The 22,683-nt window shown below is 42.2% G+C and overlaps 2 protein-coding genes across 2 annotated transcripts; one reads left to right on the top strand and one right to left on the bottom strand.

Moving 5' to 3' along the window:
* The first annotated feature begins 926 nt into the window (after nt 1–926).
* Nucleotides 927–21,959, top strand: Gtpbp4 (GTP binding protein 4). Its single transcript, XM_038334870.2, has 17 exons — nt 927–1,039; nt 4,327–4,497; nt 6,295–6,398; nt 6,483–6,619; nt 7,355–7,455; nt 8,629–8,721; nt 9,620–9,811; nt 10,240–10,305; nt 12,981–13,070; nt 13,655–13,765; nt 14,970–15,047; nt 15,474–15,525; nt 15,966–16,066; nt 17,101–17,298; nt 18,868–18,933; nt 19,632–19,775; nt 20,775–21,959. The coding sequence occupies exons 1-17, from the start codon at nt 992–994 to the stop codon at nt 20,925–20,927; spliced, it is 1,905 nt and encodes a 634-aa protein (XP_038190798.1). The 5' UTR covers nt 927–991; the 3' UTR covers nt 20,928–21,959.
* On the bottom strand, nt 3,504–4,124 carry LOC119816292 (NADH dehydrogenase [ubiquinone] 1 alpha subcomplex subunit 3-like). The gene is given in 3 exon segments (XM_038332857.1): nt 3,504–3,666; nt 3,668–3,787; nt 4,090–4,124. Coding segments are annotated over 3 exon segments (318 nt in total).
* Nucleotides 21,960–22,683: the final 724 nt, after the last annotated feature.

Raw genomic sequence — 22,683 nt, 5'->3', positions numbered from 1 at the left:
GATGAGACACCCAAGAGGAAGAACCTTGAGGAGTTAGGGAGAGACAACAGGAAGGCAAGTTAGCAAAGCACAGTAGATTCTAGACACTAAGTACGGGAATGATGGATGCCTCAGGAATAGAGGGGAGGGTTTGAAGGAGATGGTGATACCTGAGAAAGGGTCATATAGTTAAGACATTCAGGGGGCAAGAATTAGATGGATTGAGCCAAGGAGGATTCCAAGGATCCAAAGAAATAGGTGGCTTAAATTAAACTGACAGGGAAAGCGAAGGAGGGAAGGCTGGCTCCAATCCACTGTGGGTCTCTACGGGTTCGACTCTGTCTGTTTTGAGCCTGGTCTCGCTCAGGGCAGCAGTGTCGGGCAGGGTTTCTTCACTGGCCCAGGCCAGGTAAAGGCCGCACGTTTGCAAACCGCCGCGAGGCTGCAAGGTCAGGAGGGGGAGCTCGGGCCACCCGGAAGGATACAGTTTCTACCACCAAGAGGCCCGTGTCAACATTATCTACTCAAATAAATAACTTTCTACAGACCCAGGAGACAGAAAGTGTTGCTGAGGGGCCACCATGTAATGCAGGTGCCCAGCGCCGCGTCTTTCCGCTACTGTCACTCGCTCTGACCGCGGCGTCCCCTGAGGCAGCGAACAGCTTTTGGAGCCCCGAAAGTGTTTCCAAAGACCTCCAAGGGGGCCTGAAGGCCCTCCTTAACCCTGCAAGGATTTAGCTCCCCCGCATTTCTCAAATCCGACAGACCTCTTCCGCGGCTCACCTGGCCCCGTCCTCTCTGGGCGATGAGCCTCCCAGCCGAGCGGGGGCAGTGTCGGGACGAGGAGCGCGCCTTGGAGAATGCACGCCGCTCCTCCATATTCAGGAAGTGACGCACGTTTGAGCCCGGTAGCTAAACTCGCCGCTCATAATGTCGGAAGTCCCGCCCACCGCCGACAACGGAAGTCCGGTTCGCCGAGTCTCCACGTTTCCTCGTGCTTTCCACCGCCGGCATGGCGCACTATAACTTCAAGAAGATTACGGTGGTGCCGTCTGCCAAGGTAGGGGTGACAGAGCTCGTTCCCGCTTCTCTCCCTCTTCCCCGATAAATGGCCAGGAACGGTCCAGGCCTGTATCCCCGAGGCTGGGAGAGGAGGACACAGTGCCGGTTTCCACTTGCTAGACTTTGTCTTGGCGTTCCTCGAGATGAGGCCCAGTCTCTGAATTCAAATCCCTCTTCTCCTTATCGTTGGTCCCCCAAACCTAGAGTCCCTTCAAGACCCCAGGACCCTTCCTTGTATGGCCTTGCCGATTTGACAAAGTGCCTGGGTGGTGGCCACAGGGAGGGACAAGGCAGGAAGCCTGAGGTGTTACTGGTGAGCGTCGATCGACCCCTGCTTTAGGAACGTAAGTTCAACGTAGCATCTTCCGCTTTAAGCAAAACTTCATTCATTGCTGTCACAGTCCACAAGTTTGTAGACAGTTGTCATTTGTCTTTGGGCTTGGAAAATGCGGGTGGTTTTAAGCATCTCAAGGTAAACTTAGCCAGGCCAAATTTGTGTAACTTAGCAATATACATCCCTTAAAGGCTTAAAGTGTTGAACATTAAGCTAGGCTAAAGAAATCCTTGAAAGCTCCGGGCATTGAGTTGCAGGATCGATTCAGAGAAGGAACTGCTGTCGTTGTCATCACATTTACAGCTGTGTGGGTATTTTCAGTGTCCCCCTTTCTGAATGAATGAGCGTGTTTTGAAAAGTTTTGTAATGAAGTAGTGCCTTCGTGGTGGTGCATACCTTTAATCCCAGCACTAGGGAAGCAGAGGCAGGTGGATTTAAGGAGACCCAGTATCAAGAAGACAAAAACCATGTTTTTCATTAGTGACATACAGAGTTGTTTTCATTACATGTCTCTGTTATTTCTCCCTTTCTGGAATAATCATTCTGCTACACATCTCACTAGTTTTTAATATTCGAGATGAAACCATATGTCGGAATCACATCTGTGTTTTAGCTTTCATGATTGCCCCGTCACTTCTCGAGTGCATGTTGAAGGAGTTTGTACACTTTTTGTCTCACTTGAAATAGAGGTCATTGGATCAGATGAACTTTATTAGTATAATTGACTGAGTGACAATTTTTTTTAACATTTTAGTACAGCATGTATCATTGTTGCCCTAAGTGAGGTCTGTTTCTTGAAAACAACTGAGTCTGCATATGTGTAGATGAATGACGGTAGTCCTTTGGTGGGTGGAAATACAAATTCAGTCTGAAGAGTATGGGGCATTTTTTGTATACAGTATGTGCTGGGTGCTGTCTGCATAGGTATACCTAAGATAAAATAATATGCTTAAGAATCATTTTCTGAAGGAATAGATAAATGCATTTATACCCACAGTATGATGGAGAAATGTGTGACATAATTCAATTGGCATTCTGTGTTTGTGAGTTCCAAATCCATATTCAACCAACTACAGATCAAAAACACTATTTGAAAATTGTATCTATGTTTAATGTACACAGACTTTGTTCCTCTTTTCTTTTTCTCTCTCCGTCTCTCTTCTCTCTTCTCTTTCTCTTCCCTCCCTCCTTCCCTTCCTCCTTCCTCCCTCTCCCCCCTCTCCCCTTTTGAGATGTGGTCTTACTATCTATGCTACCCTGCCTGGCCTGGAATTTAGAGAAATCTGCCACCTTCTGCCTCCAGAGTGTTGGGATTCAAGGCATGAGCCAACATGCCAAGGCCTGGTGCACAGACTTTTAAAAACATTCTGTACATACAGTGTCACAGCTATGTGAAGTATATGACAGCTGTATATGGATTCTTCTACACAAGAACTCTGCCATTTTCTATAATGAACTCAAATGTCTGTTTTGTTGGAGATGGGGGAGGAACCCTGAATGCAAACTCCCCATAAGGATTTAGGGTAGTATAAAGATGTAGTGATAATGGGCCAGCCTGGGGAATCGTTTCAGTAGGCATCTTTTGTCTCCTTAAGGCTGTGAGGTGCATGGAAGGGAGCAGAGTAGAGGAGCGGCAGGTCTGGGCATCCATGTTCCTCTTTGACAGGCTGTGTTATGATTACCTGTTTGCTTGTGTTTTCTATCACTGGATCCTGGTGTTTTGTTCACTATTTTATCTTCAACCTTGTATTCATTTTATCCTTTTTACAGGTCATGGTCAGTATTGCAGAATTAATGGAAGTGTTCAAGGGAAAGTAAGAGAGCTTCATATTTATCTAAGTGACAGGAGCCGTGAGGACAGAGAAGCCGGCTCTCCTCCTACTCCTACTAAGGAATAAATACAAAAATCTCAAATTCTCAAGTAGTTTCCTTATATACATAGGAAATTTTACATGATGGGCTTTAATTTTTTATTTTATATCCCCTTAAAATTAAAGTCACAAAGTCCTTGAAATTGACTTTTTTCAATAATTTTTATGATTTATTCTTATATATGAGTTTTCTTAGGAATTTGAAAGTTAAAATAACATTTTTAAAAAAGCATGGAGTAAAATATCTCAGTAATCATTTAGCAAATTGGCTCCCTTTCCATTTTTATTAGAGGGGCAACAGGGGAGAGGCCTCTTCCATCAGTTAGGAGTATTCCCAGGATCTCTAGCCATTCCAAGTGAGGGTCCTGGGAGTGACTAGGCACGTCAAGTGTGTTCCCATTATCCGGAACAGGTGCAGGAGTTGTCAGGTGTGACCTTGTTGATCATGGTGGCATACCTGGTGTAGGGACTGAGTGAGGGCATAATTAAAACAAGGATTCTGACACCAATGGACACCACCCACACTGACTCTTTCGCTTGTTTTGTTTGGTTTTTGGTTTTTTGTTTTTGTTTTTGTTTTTGTTTTTTTGGAGACAGGGTTTCTCTGAAGCTTTGGAGCCAGTCCTAGAACTAGCTCTTGTGGACCAGGCTGACCTCGAACTCAAAAAGATCCTCCTGCCTCTGCCTCCTGAATGCTGGGATTAAAGGCGTGCGCCACCACCACCCGGCCTCAGGCATTTTTTTTTTAATAACCAAAATGTATTTTATTTACATAAGTGTTTTTTAATTATCAAAATGTGTTTTATTTACATAAGTGTTTTGTTTGTTTGTTTAAATACTCAGGCATTCTTGAGGAATATGGAGATTCTCTCAACCATCTTGGTTTTGGTGGCAGCTAACAGGTTCTCTTAAAGGCCTGAAACTGTGAAGATGAGCCAAGTTGTATATAAAACAATTGAATTAGAAAAAGTAAAATTTGTAGTTTAAAACATGTAGTGCCAGATTAGTGTTTTAAGACAGTAATAAGCAAATGCATAGAAAGTACATATTTGAATTGTATATTATTTTCTTTAATCATAGGACTTTATTGACCTGACATTATCCAAGACTCAACGAAAGACTCCAACAGTTATTCATAAGCATTATCAAATTCATCGAATTCGACATTTTTATATGAGAAAAGTCAAATTTACTCAACAGAATTACCATGACAGACTGTCACAGATTTTGACAGATTTCCCCAAATTGGATGTAAGTGACATGTATTGTTATATAAATATAAGCCTTCAGAGAATCAGTGCTTAGCTAGTTTGATGTATTCATTTGTCAGAGAAGAAATAATTGATTTGTCAGTTATGTGGTAATTCAGGGACAAAGCTAGTTTTGGAATCCAGGTTTTTTGAATCTTTAGTGTTCTTCCCAAACCCCATCTCAGTAGTCCCAACGCTGTCTTCTCAGGCATTCTTTGTAGTGAGTGTCTGGGCTTGCCAGTAGCTTAGCTGTTGATTGCATATTCTGACGCCCAGGATTCTTGGGTGGCCTGTGGCTTGTCCAAACTTCACCCTTCCCTGTTCTGAGGCCTCCCTTCCTCTAGGTTCAGCAGAGTTAGTGGCCAGAGATGCCCCGGTTTGTGAGCTTGTTACTTTGCAGGTGATGGTTAGGTCAGCACTGGCAGCCTCCTTTGCAATTGACGGCTGTCACTTGTTTGCTCGGCTCACAAACGGAAGGGCAGACACCGTTCCATTTCTTGGGAAGGGTCAAGTACGGGAAAGAACCTGAGGGTTACAAAAAAAGAATGTAATGATCTAAAGTGACTTGATATTAGGAAGTACTCCACTTTAGTAGACAGTGTATTTTAAAGTAGTTAGTCAAATTTTCGTGGTTATTTTTGCATTTCTTTTTTATTAGTTTTTATATATGAGAGGTGGGAGAATTTAACTGCTTGCCTGTTCTCTTACTACTGCCTAGTAACAATCCTACCTACTACTCTGAAATTGTTCTCAGGTGGATACAGTTTTCAGAATTGTAAAACACTGAAGACACATGGCAAGCACAGTTCCAAGCAGTAGGGCTAGAACAGTAAAAGGCACTCTCCTCAGCTGAGCGTGGTGTCGCAGGAGGTAGAAGATCTTAAGTTCTTCACCAGCCAGGGATGCATAATGTTACCGTCAAAAACAAACATAAAATACAGAATAAAGCATTTTTTCTTTGTTTTTCCTGTGAGTCTATATAGTTATAGCCCTGGCCTGACCTGGAACTCACTTTGTAGACCAGGCTGGATTGTGCTCACAGAATCTACTGCTTCTCTCTCTAGTGCTGAGTCTAAAGGCCTGCACCACAGTGCCTGGTACAAAACACTATTTTTGAAAAGCAAGTTAAAAAAATTATTAGTGCTTAGAGATAGAGGTTTCAGATCTCTATGAGTTTGAGGTCAGTCTGGTCTACATAGTGAATTCCAGGCCAGCCAAGGCTAATAAAGACATTGTCTCAGATCCAGCAAAAATAGAAAATTAATGGCCCCATTCTAGTGGATGGAGCTCATAACATAAAAATATATAGCATGTCATATCAAAGAAAGAAAGCTGAACTAGGAAAGAAGGCATCTGCAGGGAGCCCGAGAGAATTGAAGAGAGTAAATGCTGTAGGCAGAGTGAGCATCAGCTACAAGAAGTGATAATCGGCAGCTGGAAAGTTATTAGTGAACTTGAGTTCATAAAATTCTTGTGCAGCGTGCTCAAGCAGAAAGAAAAGGTGAGATGCCTCCCGTACTGGCTGCACTAACAGTTCTTTAGGTGTTTGTGTGCTGTCCTGAGTAGTTCTGACACCGTCACTGGATGGAGATTGGGGTGACTACAAGTGATTGCTGCAGCTCCTTCCCTGGGGATTGCTTCTGGTTCCTTAGAGGAGTAATTTGACAGGGTTATTGGCAAGGCGAGGGGTCTGGGGAGCAGAGCTGACAGGAAAGGGAGATTATTCTCGTGTTTGTTGCATAAGGCTAAGAAACTGTTGCACCACAGTGACATTGTATATTTCACTTTTTCGTTATAGGATATACATCCATTTTATGCTGACTTGATGAATATCCTCTATGACAAGGATCATTACAAGTTGGCTCTAGGTCAAATAAATATTGCCAAAAATTTGGTGGACAAGTAAGGTATTTTCTTACTAAAGTATCTTGTAAGTTATTATTAAAAAATAACAAAAAAGCCTTAGATATTTTCTCTTTTTCGAAGTGTTGCCAAAGATTATGTGCGGCTTATGAAATATGGTGACTCTCTGTACCGCTGCAAGCAGCTGAAGCGCGCTGCCCTGGGGCGCATGTGTACTATTATCAAGAGACAGAGGCAGAGTTTGGAGTATTTGGAACAAGGTACTTGCTACACATAAGCAGAAATGGGGTTTGTGATGTTCTTTTATGTTTGGGACTTATTTTAATTTTAATATTTTTGGAGATGTGTGAAATGCATGTTTTTAGTATTTAGTAAGTAAAACATAAACCTAAAAACACTTTATTTAATAGGATAGTTTCTGAGTTAGAGCTTGAAATCGAACCTTGTGCAACACCCCTAGCCCTACAATCTTTCTGATTGGCATTGTTCTCTTTCCCTGAAATGGTTCATCAAGGTTCTTTGAAAGTGTCTCCTGCAGATCTGTGGGATTCTCATGATAGCCCAGTGGGTGCCATGCTAGAGCTGTGCTGGTGTTACAGGTGAGGTAACTGAGCGGAAATAGTTCCCGTCCAGCATGCATGCGTCAGAGCATGCTGTAGACCAAGTACCAGTAATCCTCCTCCCAACATGGTTCTTAGTCTCACTTCGACCTAAAGCAACCAAAACCACAGATTGGTAGATTAAGCACTTGATTTGTGGTGTAGCCCTATTTGGAAAGTACTCTTGTGTGTTACGTGTATATGCTGTTAGCTTCTATAGTTATTCCTTACCTCCCTCACTTTCTCCGCCAGTTTTGCAATTATAAAAGTATAATCCCAGCTACTCAGAAGGCTGAGGTAGGAGTGCAGGTAATTATGAGGCTGGAGTATGACTCAGTAGAAATAAAGTTTCAAGTCAATCTTAAATTCTAAATTTCTAACTTAAATTCTTTATAGTACGTCAACATTTATCCCGCTTGCCAACCATTGATCCAAATACAAGGACTCTGCTTTTGTGTGGGTATCCAAATGTTGGGAAATCCAGCTTCATCAATAAGGTAGGTGTGATTTTATTATAAAGCAGCTAATTAACTTAGGTCAAAGTACTGCTTCATTCTCCTTGTTGGATTTAGGATGGGCTTGGGATTATTCTAACTAGTCATTAGTAAAGATTGCCCTTGTCTTCTTTAGGTCCTGATGTATAAGCACATCTGAGTTCCTTTCAGGAGGTTTAACTCATTGTTTGAACCTAGATTTATGTAGTGATTGCCTGGACCATTCATTTTGATTCTTGTGTGCCCTACAATTTCTCAGGAGTATGAGGCATCTCAGTTAAGTTTTGTTAACTGAGAGGTTTTCATGACAGTTTTGTGTCAGCTCAGTCTGGGAATACTCTTATGCCTGGTAGCACTCACTGGGCTAGAGTTTCCCAGCCTAAAGCTACTTTGGTGATTTGTTACCTTGGTGATTGTGTCAACTTTCATGTGAACTATGTGTCCACTGTAATAGAGGTTGTATATAGTCCAGGCTGACCTTGAACCTGCCATCTTGCCTCTGTCTCCAGAATGCAGGCATTATGAGGTATGGGCTCCATGCCTGGCCTGTGTCCCTCTTTACCTGAATAGAAATTTTTTTTTTTTTTTTTTTTTTTTTTTTTTTTTTTTTTTTTTTTTTTTTTTTTTTTTTTTGGTTTTTCGAGACAGGGTTTCTCTGCAGCTTTAGAGCCTGTCCTGGAACTAGCTCTTGTAGACCAGGCTGGTCTCGAACTCACAGAGATCCGAGTGCTGGGATTAAAGGCGTGCGCCACCACCGCCCGGCCTGAATAGAATTATTAAGCTCTTGTGTGACATTTAAGAACAAGTGATTTGCTACTTCCGGACATACTCACTCAGTGCCGGAACAATTTTGCTTTGAAGCTCTCTCTCTCTCTCTCTCTCTGTGTGTGTGTGTGTGTGTGTGTGTGTGTGTGTGTGTGTGTGTGTGTGTGTTTTGAACTCAGGACCTCACTATCCCCAGCCTTTTAATTTTGAGACCATCTTTCCAAGTTGCCCAGACTGATTCTTAGCCTGTTATTTTCCTGCATCGGTAGCCTATGTAGCTGAAAATTGAGCAGTGTTGTGTTTAGCTAAAATTAGTCTTGATAAAGTGTGGGTGCCATGCTTAGATTGTTAGGGGGAAATTGTGATCTGGACTCTTGTGACTGTGAAAGCATTGTTTTTGTCGTCTTCTAGGTGACAAGAGCAGATGTAGATGTTCAGCCCTATGCATTTACCACCAAATCTCTGTTTGTTGGGCACATGGACTATAAGTATCTGCGCTGGCAGGTGAGTCTCGTCTGCAAACAGAACATCCTGGGTTTTGATGATATCTAAGGAGCTATAGTATATCTGCATCCCGTAGTGCACTTAATATTCAGCCAGTGGTGAGCAGCGTCCTTCAGGGACAATTCTGAGGTGGGAAATTGTTTCTCTGGTCTTATCAAGAACTTGAGAGCTCTCTGTCATGAAAAGAGAACTGGCCCGAGCTTTGGAGATGTGTAATGACTGATCATATTTATGTAACTGAGAAGAAGCTGGCAGCTGCCGTATAGATTTCTGCTTTACTTCTGCAGGGATGATTTCATTTCCTTAATGATGCCTCTAATGAATAAAATATTCTCTGTGTTATTTTAAGATCTGTCACTAGAAATGGTATTTACTATTGAAAAGCATGAAATAGTCTAGTTTACAACCAAATCTAACTTATAAGTGATGAAGAAGCCTTGGGAGTTGGGAGCGTTGTCGTTTTTTAGTTTTTCTGAATTTTGATAGCTGTATGAAAAAAGACTCATTTCTCCCAAAGCCAGTATCTCTTTAATGGGCTCTGCAGGTTTCTTTAGATCCCTCTATCTGTTCTTTTGAGACAGGGTCTCACTAGCCAGGCTGGCTTTAAGCCCACTGTGTAGGTCATTTAGCCTTAAACGCATGGCATCCTATTTTTGCTTCCTTGGTGCTACGCTTACAGGTGTGAGTCACCATACTAGGCTCCTGGATTTTGTTTCCGCTTTATAAAGAATTGTGTACTCTTTTCTTGTTTTTTTGTTTATTTTATCATTGTCAGTTTCTGGTGTCATATTTTACTTACTAGTTTGCTAGAACTGGTTTGGATATAAGAGAATGACTCTGGGACCAGCCAAGACATTTTTGAGTGAGTATACTTTGAGTAATGAAGTCTGGTTGTTAGGTCGTAGATACCCCAGGGATTTTGGATCATCCTTTGGAGGATCGGAACACCATTGAAATGCAGGCTATCACAGCCCTGGCCCATCTCCGAGCTGCAGTTCTGTATGTGATGGATTTGTCTGAGCAGTGTGGACATGGGTTGAAGGAGCAACTAGAACTCTTCCAGAATATCAGGCCTCTGTTTATCAACAAGGTAAGTGTGGTAACTAATACTTTAATTTACACACTGGTACCTTCTTACTTGTAATCAATGGGTTCTAAGAAGACCACTGTGGACATCTGAGATGATAGATGATACTACATGCGGTACTCTGACAGTTGATGTGATAACTGACGTAAGCCCAGTGGCTGGTTGCCTGGTAGCATGCACAGTGAATGCGCCAAACAAAAGGATGATTTGTGTCCTGGGTGAAATGCAGCACTAAGACAGGAGGCTTCATTGCACTGCTTAGGATGGGTCACAATTTAAATTTATGTTGTTTATTTGTAGAATTTTCCACTTTCTATATTCCACTAGTAGTTGGTCTCAGCTTGGGTAAATGAAGTTGCAAAAAGCAAAGGCATGGACAAGGAGGGGCTACATCTGTAGTGTGAAAGTAATAATTTGTTTCTTCTTGCTAGCCTCTTATTGTTGTGGCAAACAAATGTGATGTGAAGAGAATAGCCGAGCTTTCTGAAGAAGATCAGGTAAACCACTTGGCATATTAATATATATGTACACTTTTTAAAGACCAATCAGATGTTCATTTAGGAGGAATTTTAGTGCTTCTAGACCAGTTTTTTAGTCTAGAAACTAAGCTGGTCCTCAGTGGTTTAGTGGCAGGACATTAAACCTGAAGTAACAGTTCCCTGATTCCTGCTTTGTCTTCAGTCTGTGGAAACGCTTGTGTTTTGGGAGGTTGCGACACTGAACCATTGGCTAGTGTGGTTACCTGGGGAAGGACTGCTTTTAAATTGGTACCCAAGAGGAAGCCAGGTGCCTTGAGGTGTACTTTTATCTTTTCCAGGCTTTAGGCTGTCAGGTGGTTTAGGGAAGTACTTCCTAGAAGTTTCTCTTTAGAATGGTGTGAATATGGCTTACTTTATTCTACTTTGTTCTGTGGAGCAGTCTGTGCTTAAATAAGTTTGACAAGTGAGTGAGAGAGAGCAGGACTCTGTGAGCTCTCAGCAGATGGCCTGTTCAGAGCTGTGAGCATGCTGCAATGTGTGCCAGCATTGTCCATGAGGCAGGCAGTGTTGGTAGGCACGATTTTTCAAATGATTGAATCCTTTTAGTAGGCAGTTTTCAGGATAAATGCTCAGAGAGACATGTACTGTTGCAGTGTTCTCGCCATCCCCTGACTAGAAGATATCTTCATTTACCTAGAGGCTGGTCAAAAATTAATATTCTTGGGCACACAGACCCCCTGGTCCAAACTCCTGTGATATGGCAGCAGTATGGTGCACACTGGTTTTTTGAAAACCAATGCACTAGAGTAGAATTGCTATCTGGCTATATCTTTTATAATTAAATTAAGGTAGAAAGCTCCTGAGGTAGGAAGGACCTTTTGTTTCCTGAGAGCATGCTGTTTCCTGCTTTCTTCTGTGGGGATTTTTATAGATGGTAAGAATTGGCTTAAGTTGTCTACTTAGGGCAGAACACAACAGTTTTTTTGTGGTTTTTTTTTTGTTTGTTTGTTTATTTTTTTGTTTTGTTTGGCTATTTATTTATTTAAAAAGATGCGGTCTAAATGTAAGTCAGGATGGCCTTGAAGTCTTGATCCTCCCATCTGTACATTTCAAGTGGTAAGATTAGCTATCAGGGCTCTGTATTCTTTAAGTTACTAATTATCTTCCACTGGTGTCAGAATCAGTTTGTCTTTAAAAACAAAAATCAGTCCTTATATCTTTTAAGTAATTTCACATTGTCAGTCTGAAGGCGGAAGGAGAAGAGTGGGTAGCAAAGGAAGGCTTGAGAAGTGAAACAGGCTGGTCAGGTGCTTAGGCTCTGGGGTCAGCGCAGGCCCAGCTTCACTACTCACCAGCAGTGTGGTAGGAAAGTGAGTCGCCCTTCTGAGGCCCGGTTGTCTGTCTGGTGACAGCAGTGTCTGGATAACTGGTTATTTGCCAGCTGTGTAATAGAGAACTGACATCACCCTAGGGCATCTTTCTGGTCCCTGGCTTCTCTCTCTAGTAAGCAATGCCTACATTTTTAGTTGCTGGTACTACATGAATTGGGAAATGGATGTTAAGAATCTACAACTTGTTTAACACTGTAGTTTTACAGTCCTTCAACAGCATTGTTATTATCATATGATAGTGACAGTTGACATTTATCACATGTACGGAGAGGCTCACCACACCAGGTCATTTGTTGCTTAATGACAGAATTTGTGCTCAGACTCTGGCTTTCTCTGAAACCGTGCTTTAGTCCCTTGATAATAGAAGTTGACCTTGTTCATGGGAAGGTTTAATGTCTATTGAGAGTTGGTCACCTGCCTCTGAACTAGGGAGTGTTTGTAGGTATAAACATATTTGATGGAGGACATACCAAGTCCCTTCTCTACAGTCTTAGCCATAAAATGATAGATAAATAACCAATTTATATATTTTCTTAGGCGTTCTATTGGACTGTTTTGGCAGAAACTTTAAGAAATAGCATTGAAAACATCTTTTGGAAAACTTTATCTTTTCTACATATAGAGATTATACATTAGTTCCAGCAAATGGAGGCTGGGCAGAGACCACCTTTTTACTGCATACTGTATTCTAGGCAGTCTGGGCTACAAATCAAGTCTCTGCCTTTTTAAAACACAACAAAATTTGGTCTTTCTGTTGTCCATCACCCTCTCCCCCAGACAGGGTTTCTCTGTAGCTTTGGAGCCTGTCCTGGAACTAGCTCTTGTAGACCAGGTTGGCCTCGAACTCACAGAGATGCACCTGCTTCTGCCTCCTGAGTGCTGGGATTAAATGTGTGCGCCACCACTGCCCAGCTTGGTCTTTCTGTTTCTTGCATTTTTTTCCTCCTGAAAATTACATCTCGGGGCTGGGGATATCGGTCAGTGGTAGCCCGCAGCTGAGTTCAATCTTTTGTACTAGGAGTGGATGGGAGGAACGAGCTTACAGAGTGTTCTGTAGAACTTCAGATTTATGTAGCTTTGATCCTGGAGGAGCTTATCTATCTATCTATTTATTTTTAGTTGTAGAAGAATATTGGAAAAATTAGCTTACAGCTGTTTATTCTTCAGAGATTAAAAACGAACCATGGCTGTTGAACAAATATGTTTGCAAATACACTTCCATTTGCGAAGCAGTGCAGTTTGTTGTCTGGGAAACTGGAGGACAGCGGTGCATGTATCACTTCTTTTCTTTCCCATGCCCAGAAAATATTTACGGACTTGCAGACTGAAGGGTTCCCTGTCATCGAGACCAGTACCCTGACTGAGGAAGGTGTCATCCAGGTTAAAACGGAGGTTGGTGCTTTTGTTTTGGAAAAGTCAGTATGGTGGGAAGCTGTTTTCTTTTTAAGAATTACACCCTGATCCCAGCACTCGGGAGGCAGAGGCAGGCGGATCTCTGTGAGTTCGAGGCCAGCCTGGTCTACAAGAGCTAGTTCCAGGACAGGCTCTAAAAAAGCTGCAGAGAAACCCTGTCTCGAAAAACCAAAAAAAGAAAAAAGAAAAAAAAAAAAAAGAATTACACCCTGAAAAGAATTTTGGTGGGTTTTTTGTTTTGTTTTGTTTCCATTTTCGTTGAATAGCATTATTTGTTCAAATTACTAGAGACCTATGGGGGGACATTTTATTTTTTGTGAGGAACAGTGGGGTAAGGACACTGAGTGCTTCAGGATTCAGTCTTGGGTTGGCCTTCAGCCCAGAAAGGGTTGGCGTTTTTCCTATCAGAATGTGTCTGCCCGCCTTAGGTACCTGCTGAAGGGCAGTGTGGAGGGAGTTCATGCCCAGTTGTCAGTGACTGGCGCCCATGGTTCTTCCTCGTACTGTGTGACGGACTGGAGTAGAATGGCTTGTGACCCTGCCTTGGTTTTGCTCTTCCTTAGGCTTGTGATAGGCTTTTGGCTCATCGAGTAGAAACGAAAATGAAAGGAAATAAAGTGAATGAGGTTCTGAACAGATTGCATTTAGCTCTGCCAAACAAGAGAGATGATAAGGTAAGGTGGCCCTTTGCAGGGCCTTTGCGGTTCAGTGGCTGTGTTGCTGTACTTGATCATTGGGCTCCACATGTCTTTTCCTGGGGTTGCAGATTGTTAAACGTGGATACAAGTGGACTTCACATAGAGATGTCAGTTTCTCACTGATGGTAAAGTCACAGGTGCATGAAGGAAAGAGCCAAAGTAATGAAGAGCTCTGTGTACCCTGCTTCTTCCTGTCAGACGCTGTTACTAGTAACCCATCTTGTTTATCCCTTAGAAGTGGCTTGGAAGTAACTATACCCCCCCTTTTAAATTGGGCCAATGGAAGTATATTTTTTGCATTTTTATTTTATTGACATTATAAGCAGTATACATCTTTATACACATATGTTGCTACAAATAAATCTATTTTAGGATATAAGTTTCTAAAGTTTTTTTTTTTCAAATCTTTGTCACTTTTTTATGGTTTTATTTTTCTGTTATGTGTATGAGTGTCTTTTCTACTTTGTAAGTATGTACACCGTGTGCCCTAGTGTCTGTGGATCCGCTGGAACTGTCACATGAGTGTTGGGAACTGAACTCAGCTCTGTGGGAGCAACAAGTGTTTTTAACTGCTAAACCCCCCCCCCAGCCCCCCCCCCCCCCCATTTTTTGTAAACATCTCAAAAAAGCTACCCATTTGACTTCTTTCATAGTTGTTGGGTTTTGAGTCCTGCAGAGAACAGGCCATGTTCATTCCTAAAATACTGTATCATTTTCCTCTATGTTTTCATGGTTTTGTTTTTTGCTTTGATTCCTCTTCTGGATCAAAGATTTGTGTGTGCTGAATTTATTTTGTTTTGAGGGAGGTTTACAACTTGGCCTGGTTTCATGTGGAAATCATTGGACTCAGCTAATCAGTAAATTTAATGCCATTGAATTCTAAACATACTTGGGTTTATGTCTGTTTCTTGTTCATTGATCTATTCTTCTGTCTTATATAATTTTCTGGATACTTTTTAGTTTTGACAAATGAACTATGGAATCAGTTTTGATGGTCGCCCCATCTCCTTTCAGGCCCATTCTGTCCCTGAAACTCACTCCCAAGAATGGACTTTGTTTCAGTTGTTTTGGTGGTTTTGTGCTTTCCTTGTAGACTGCCTTTGTTTTTAGTTTTGGTTTCTCTTAAGTTTCTGTCATATTCTGGAAGGCATTTCACATACTATCAATAATGTGTTCTTAGGAGAGACCTCCTTTCATCCCAGAAGGGGTGGTGGCTCGAAGGAAAAGAATGGAGATTGCAGAGCCCAGGAAGAAGAGGGTGAGTTACTGTAACTCTTTGTCTGGGTTTTTATGGCTTGTGACAGAAGACTTGCCTGTGCAGCAGAGAAAGCAGCATTGGGTGTTGGGTAACTGTGTAACAGAAGCTAAGGGCTTTAGTCACATGAAGGTGGCTTGGTACAGTAGACTCAGGGTTTGGTCCTGTAAGGTTCAAGGACAGAGTGGCGAATCCTTAACACTCTTTAATGTCATAAAGCTCCTCAGCCGATGTCATCACAGTGAACAAAGTGCATAGGACACATACGCACATATGTCCACCAGGAGGACAAAAGCAGCCCTCCTCTTTGACGTAGATACAGAAGGGGCTACAGGCTGTTTATTGGCAAGAACGTATAGCAAAATATTTAGGGGCATACAAACTAAAATAAACTTTTGGGTTTTTTTTTTTTTTTTTTTTTTTTTCCAGGAACGAGATCTTGAGCTGGAAATGGGAGATGATTATATTTTGGATCTTCAGAGTAAGTAAGGTGTTTTGAAATGCCAGTTGTATGAAAAGTGTTTCAGAAAAAAAGGAGTTCAGAGAATGAAAGTCTTCCAGTGAATTTGTTGGCTTATAAGTTTTTTATTAATTAATTAATTTATTTTTGAGTTTTTTGAGGCAGGGTTTCTCTGTAGCTTTAATTTTTGAAGATTAGAAGTTACAGATTTACAGAGCTGTGTAAAACATCTTCCGTGCTATTTTCTGTTGTTTCGTATGGTGGGGTTATTTTTGTAGTTGAAGGTAGGACATGTGTGTCAGTGTTGATCTTGTCAGTAGTAACTTAGGCAGTGTTAGACACAGTTCTTCTGTTTACCCTCTAAAGTGTTTTTTCTTGGCATCTAGAGTATTCCTTGTGGGGGCATAGTACTTGAAGATACTAGAAACTGTTGTAAACATAACTTTTTTTTTCAACGTTAGAATACTGGGACTTAATGAATTCATCCGAGAAATATGATAAGATACCGGAGATCTGGGAAGGCCATAACGTTGCTGATTATATCGATCCTGCTATCATGAAGGTCTGCATCACATTTTAATTACATCTACACCCTCCACCCCAACATGACTAGAAGATTCAAACACAGCTTCAACGTTACCCTTTTGTCTTCTTTTTGTTTTGTGCCCTGAGGCATCCTTCCACCCTGTTTCTGATTACTTGGAGACATCACTCTTCCATTTAGATGACACTTCTTCCTTTGCCCTGTGTAATCCTGGTGATGCCAGGCCTTTCACACTAGTTTGTAATGTGCTGCGTCATTTTGGCTTGGATTGGTCCTGTAGAGCGGAGATGCTGTCACTGGCTCAGCCTTCTCTCTGTAACTGTTGTAGACATTTTCTGAGTATTCTCAGACCTCCTCCTGCTAGTTCCTTTTGCTAGTCCAGCATTTGACCTTGCTTTCCCAAGAAAATATAGACCCTGTGTGTGAACTCTCGTTTCCAGATTCTTTTTCACTATCCCCGTTATGTGTAGGATCTGAAAGGGGTTTGCCTTCAGCGGTCCTGCCTTTTCTTAGGCACATTCTCCCCAGAGAGTTGTCCCATCACTGACCTTTCTACCTTGGTACCTTACTTGCTTTTTCACTGCATGTCAGTGTTTACACATGATCTTATCATTATTGATTGATTGTATGTGTGTGTTTGTTGCTGGGGGTCAACCCAGGGTCTTGTGCTTGTTAGGCCAGGGCTTTGCCACATAGTTACATCCCCAGCTCCACATACGTGTTTACAATTTCATTTTGTCTTTTGTAAACAGCATGGCTGTGTTCAGCATGCCATTTGAAAGGATGAATGCAAGTTTGTACAAATTTATTTTGTGAATCTGCTGGGGAATGAGGGAATGGGTCGCTGCATTTTTATCTTTAAAGATGAAACAGAATTGATAGAAAATAGGGCATGCAGTGTCCATGCGGTCTCTGGCCTTCATATGTCCCCTTTCTTGTGAGATTGGCTGTGTATAAGTGGAGCCCAACACGATTCCTATAAATAATGTTGCTACACTTAATTTTTTTGCAAGTTTTTCTTTGCAAATTTTATGATTTTTTTTTTTTAAAAGAAATTGGAAGAGTTAGAAAAGGAAGAAGAGCTAAGAACAGCTGCTGGGGAGTATGACAGTGACTCTGAAAGCGAAGATGAGGAAATGATGGAAATCCGACAGCTGGCAAAACAAATTAGAGAGAAAAAGAAGTTGAAAATTCTACAGTCCAGAGAAAAGAATACACAGGGACCCAGGATGCCCCGAACTGCTAAGAAGGTGAGTCTTGGTTTTGTTTTGTTCATTTTATCTAGCAACCACAGTTCCCCCTCCCTCCTGTCCTACCACCCCATCTCAGAAACAGCCTGGGGGAGTCAGCTGCCTGGCACATCAAGTTGAGGCAGGACTATGCCCCTCCTCCCTGCAACAAAGCTGAGCAAAGTATCCCACCATAGGGAATGGGCTCCAAAAAGCTAGTTCATGCACCAGGGATAAATCCTGGTTCCACTGCCAGGAATCCCACAATTCACACAGCTGGCACCCACATGCAGGGGACCTAGTTTGGTCCCATGCAGGTTTCCAGCTGTCGATCCAGAGTCTATGAGCCCCCAGTAGTTCGAATTGGCTGTCTCTGTAGGTTTCTCTGTTGTGATCTTGATCCCATTGCTCGTATTATCCCTCCTCCCTCTCTTTGACTGCCTACTTCCGCAGCTCGGCCACAGTACGTGGCTGTGGTTCCATCACTAGAAGGTCAGTTTTGAGCATTGCAAAGTCAGGACTGGGCTCTCAGGCTGGATCCTGCGTAAACCGCCACTAGAGACAGGCTGCCACCATTTGGGGATGTCAGGTGGCATGCTTTGAGGACTGAGGTATACTGACTTACAATATTCTTTGCTTTGAACTGTGATATTCTGACTGTTGCATCTTTTCTCCATGAACTGCAACTCCAGGTCAATTGTTACAAACTGAATCGTTGCTGCAGTTATGCAAGTTAAAACTAAACTTGTTGAAGTTTGAGGATACTAGTTATCCATTACCTCTCTCACCTCTCACCCCAGGGTTTCTTTGTATAGTTCTAGTTGTCCTGGAACTTCATTTGTAGACCAGGGTAGCTTTGAACTCACAGAGATCCACCTGCCTCTGACTCCCAAGTGCTGGGATTAAAGGCATGTGCCACCACTCCCAGCTTAATTTCTAAATAGGGTTTCATGTTGTCCAGGCTTACCTTGAACTTGCTATGTAGCCAAGGAACTTGCTGATTCCTCGTACATAAGTGCCAGGATTTTAACTGTGTGCCACCATGCCTGTTGCCGACATTTTTGTATTATTTAAATTCTCTATTGATTAAGATTCCTAAATCCACAAGGCAGTTCATCAGTCCCTGATACTGATGAGGATAGGAAGAACTACTCTGTAGGTGTGAATGGATCAGAAGATGTCAAAATTCTTTCCGCTTTCTTGGCTTCCTATTGGAATGTCATTGTCTCCTACTCTGCTTTTGTTTGGATGACATATTGATGACAACCCCTTTGACCATAGCCTTCCTGAAAGTTTGAGTAAGGGAGTGAGTGGCAGGTTCCCAAAAGAGAAAAGGTTCTGGGAAGTTAAAATATAATGAGGAGGGGGTGGAATGGAATTTGGCACTTTAGGTGCCACAGTGGACATCCCTGATTTTAAAACACTTTCCATGTGGTTGAGTGACTGCTGATAGCTGCCGACATGTTTGTTTGGTTGTCTCTGAGGAGAGAGTCTGATTCTCTGAGTCCGTCTTACCTCAACCTTAGTACCTTCTCTGTCCTGTACAGGCAGACATTTTACCAGTAACAGGTTATCATCCCCTCACTTTAGGTTCAGCGAGCAGACTTGGAGAGCGAGATGCGAGGTCTTGGAGTTGACATGGATGATAAGGACAATGTAAGTCGTGGAGGGCAGCGCGGTTTCAGATATGATTTGTGCTTTTGTTGTTTTGAGACATTGTCTTGCTATGTAGCCCAACCTAGCTTCAAATTCAGTATTCCCTGCCTCTAGTTCTCCAGTGCTGGTAGTCAGACATGTGCTACCACACCCTGCATACAGGCACGGGCTGCTTAGCAATGTGGACGTGTTCTGAGAAGTCTGTCACTAGGTGATTTTTATTATGTGAATATCAGCATGCACATAATGTACATGGACTTAGCTGGTGTATATGTCTACTCCCTAGACTATTGGGGTGAGGGGAGGGAGGGAGTTAGAAGCCTTGACGTACACTGTGTAAATTGTGGAACCAAAGCAGTGTCATTACCTTACATGATTGACATTAACACACAGTGAATCCCCTGCTCATCCTCAGGTGGAAGGTGCAAGAGCCATGTCTCAGAAGCATCATCTGATTTACCAAGAGCATGGGTGCTAAGCTGAACATTCCTGAAACCTCCCCAGGAGGGACAATAATAGCAGTGTGGCATTGCGTTTGACCCTTACCCCTTTGCTTCAAACCAGACCCTGTGCCAGTACATCTCAAAAAGCATTCCACATTCTTTCCTTTGTGTGATAATGGTTCTTAAAGCCCACGGTCTTCTCTTCTTGTTGGAGTAATTTTGGTTGTTACCGAGTTTGCTGATTGTGTGTTTCAGGCCCACTATGCAGTCCAGGCAAGAAGATCTCGGAGTGTCGCTAGGAAAAGAAAACGGGAAGAGTCTGTTCCACCTTCTTCTATAGCCAGAAGTCGGAGTTGCTCTCGAACTCCACGCGACGTTTCTGGTCTTCGGGATGTCAAGGTTAGTTTCTTTGATGTGGGACAGAAGAAAGTGAAAGCCTTCAGGTATTTATTTACAAAGCCTGTAGCAAACACCGGCAGTTGTTTGGAGGAGCAGAGTTATGGATAAGAACTTAGCTGTTCTTTCCATCCTCCTGGTTGCTGGAGTCCTTTGGAAAGGAACTTAGGCCAGGGAGCAGTTGGATCCTGGCCATCCATTGTGGAATCCTTACTCTGGAGAATGGACAGAAACAGGATAAAGAATAAACAGTCTGAGCTTAGGTCCCAGCTGTTTGGAAAATACTAGGATGTGACCCCTGAGGAAGGGTCCCCCATTTCCCCTGTGAGGAAGTGGTCCAGAGAAAACTGGGTTCCTTAACCGGTGATCCTGTGTGTCTTTATAATACTAGAATATTTCCCCTCATGGTAGCCTGGGTCAGTATGATATAGGTGTTTAAGATTTTACTGAAATTTCTTTTTGAGAAAAAACAGTTTTCAAATTTTAGTATTTTGCAAATTCAAATATAAGAGAAAACCTATTAAATTGGCAGACTGTCCACTTAATGAAAGGCTAAATTTTTCTTTGTCACATGCCATCTCCACCTGAAAGTCTAGAAGGTGAATGCTTAGTTGAGGCAGTGTTTTGCTGTGTTTCCCATGTTGACTGGGAGCTTGCAATGGAGACCAGACTCACAGTTCTCCTTTTCCAGCTTCCATCTTCAGCAGGAATTACAAGTGTGCACTACTCAACCATGGGTTTAATGCTGGCTTTGTGACAGAGTGTATTCTCCTGAGTTTCAGTGTGTTACTCTGGAAGTTTGAGCAGATGCTCTAGTCTTCTAAATCTAACAGGCCCCGGTGTATTCAGATAGTCAGTGAGTTTCTGGAAATAGTATGGTGACTGAGACTCATAAAGACTCAGGGTCTTTATAGTTTGTGTCTGTTCCCTTAGAACATTTCTCAGGTAATTGCAATGCAGGATAGAAATGTGATTTTCATTAATGTGTATTCTCCTGTGTAGATGGTGAAGAAAGCCAAGACTATGATGAAGAAAGCCCAGAAGAAGATGAACCGCTTGGGGAAGAAAGGGGAAGCAGATAGGCATGTGTTTGATATGAAGCCCAAGCACTTACTCTCTGGGAAGAGGAAAGCTGGCAAAAAGGACAGGAGATAGTGTCCTCTGCAGTTGGTGTGCTTTGGCTGGACTCTTGTTGTTTATTTCTGGGTATGGTAAGGTGTGCCTTATAAAATCTGGAATCACCATCTGTTAACTGAAAGAAACTATGGAAAAGACTTAAAAGTGCTTGTTGCTTTGCTGGGAACTGGTAAACCTGATTAGGTGTGCAGTGTATTGGTCATTGCATAATTCAGGTGTCTTAAGTACGGAGCATCTACAGGACTAATTTTACACGAAAAGTTTATGGTAGCTGGGCAGTAGTGGTACACATCTTTAATCCCAGCACTCAAGAGGCAGAGGCAGGTGGATCTCTGAATTCAAGGCCAGCCTGGGCTGCAGAGTGTGTTCAAGGCCAGCAAGCTCTACACATAGAAACCCTTTCTCAAAACAAAGAAACAAATAAAGAGGTAAAGATTTATTGGTATAAATAGGCTGCTTTTGGTGGAGAACAAACTTTGTTTTGTAGTGGAACTTTTGTTAGTATTTAGGCACCTCTGTTGCTCTCTCTGCCTTTGGGGTCCTGACAGTTTGTGTTCTCAGCTGCAGCCGCTCTTAGCGGCTGTGCACGTTCGCTGTGTTCCCTTTTCAGAGGTGGGTCTTGCCCACTTCTCATCTCTTTCTCTTTTCCCAACCCCTCTTTTTCTCCTCCGCCACTCTTGTTCCCAGGTGCCAGTCTCTGCTCCGCTTTCTGCCCTCCTCTCTACTCCCTTTTTGTCCCCTTTTCTGCCCCTTCTCTTTCCTCTAACAAAAAAAACTCCCATATGAACCCTGTTGTGTGGTTTGACTCCTTCCCACCATTTTTTAAATTTTAACGACTTTGCTTTGTTATCCAGAGTGCCTATTGTTTTGTGAAGAAAGCTTCTCCACTGGGAGGTGTAGGCAGAAGGCTACCAGCCTTTCTGAGGAAGCACATTGAGGAGTGTGAGAGAACTGAAATTACTCTCTTAAATTATTTTCTAGACCTTCAGCTCAATGTATGATTGTAACTTCCACCATTTTATTAAATAAACTTCCAGAAAAAATAATGTAGTTTTGATTACGTAAGCATTGTTTGGTTTAATTACAGTTGCTATGATGGCCAAAGAAAAAAGACGAAAAGACAGACTTTGCTTCTTTGTTCTTAGATCAAAAACACTTTTTCAGGGAAACAAATGCCTTGGTTTTTGCAACAGTTAAATGACATCTTCTTTCATGAACCGTTGCTGGATTAAGGAACAATTCCACTTAAAAGAAAGAAGGGAAATTTAGGAGTGAGCTTAAACAAAAGCCCTGAAAGGTAATAAAACATTAATGAGAAGAATCACAGTGTAGCTGGGACTACATCCCATGTTCAGACAACAGAAGACAGTCTTCAAGATGCCTGCTTCCTGTCAGAGCCACAGCTTCCATCCAGACCTTTATCAAAACCCAGTGACATGTTACACACAAACTCTCCTAAAATAATGTGAATCTGTTGATACTTTTTTTTTCAAATTAGCTTTTTAATGTGTTTTAGTTCTCTGATGAATTTGACATCTTATTCTATTTTTTGAATGTCTAGATAATGACTGTCTGAAAGTCTATAATCATTGGTATGCCTAATAACTTGATTGCATCATGGAATTGTGCATTTAGCAAGGTAGACGTTCTAGACAGGGTTTTTTTTCTTCAAGGATCTTTTGTTTTTTTCTGAGACATTAGTGAGGAAGGGAAAAGAGACAGGAAAAATTAAAGGGATGAGAAAAGACATCTTACCTGGAGTCTAATTTGTTTT

The sequence above is a fragment of the Arvicola amphibius genome, chromosome 6 (assembly GCF_903992535.2).
Source record: "Arvicola amphibius chromosome 6, mArvAmp1.2, whole genome shotgun sequence".
NCBI classification, from domain to species: Eukaryota; Metazoa; Chordata; class Mammalia; order Rodentia; family Cricetidae; genus Arvicola; species Arvicola amphibius.
The sequence above is the reverse complement of the archived record's forward strand: the minus strand, read 5'-3'. Positions and strand labels throughout refer to the sequence as shown.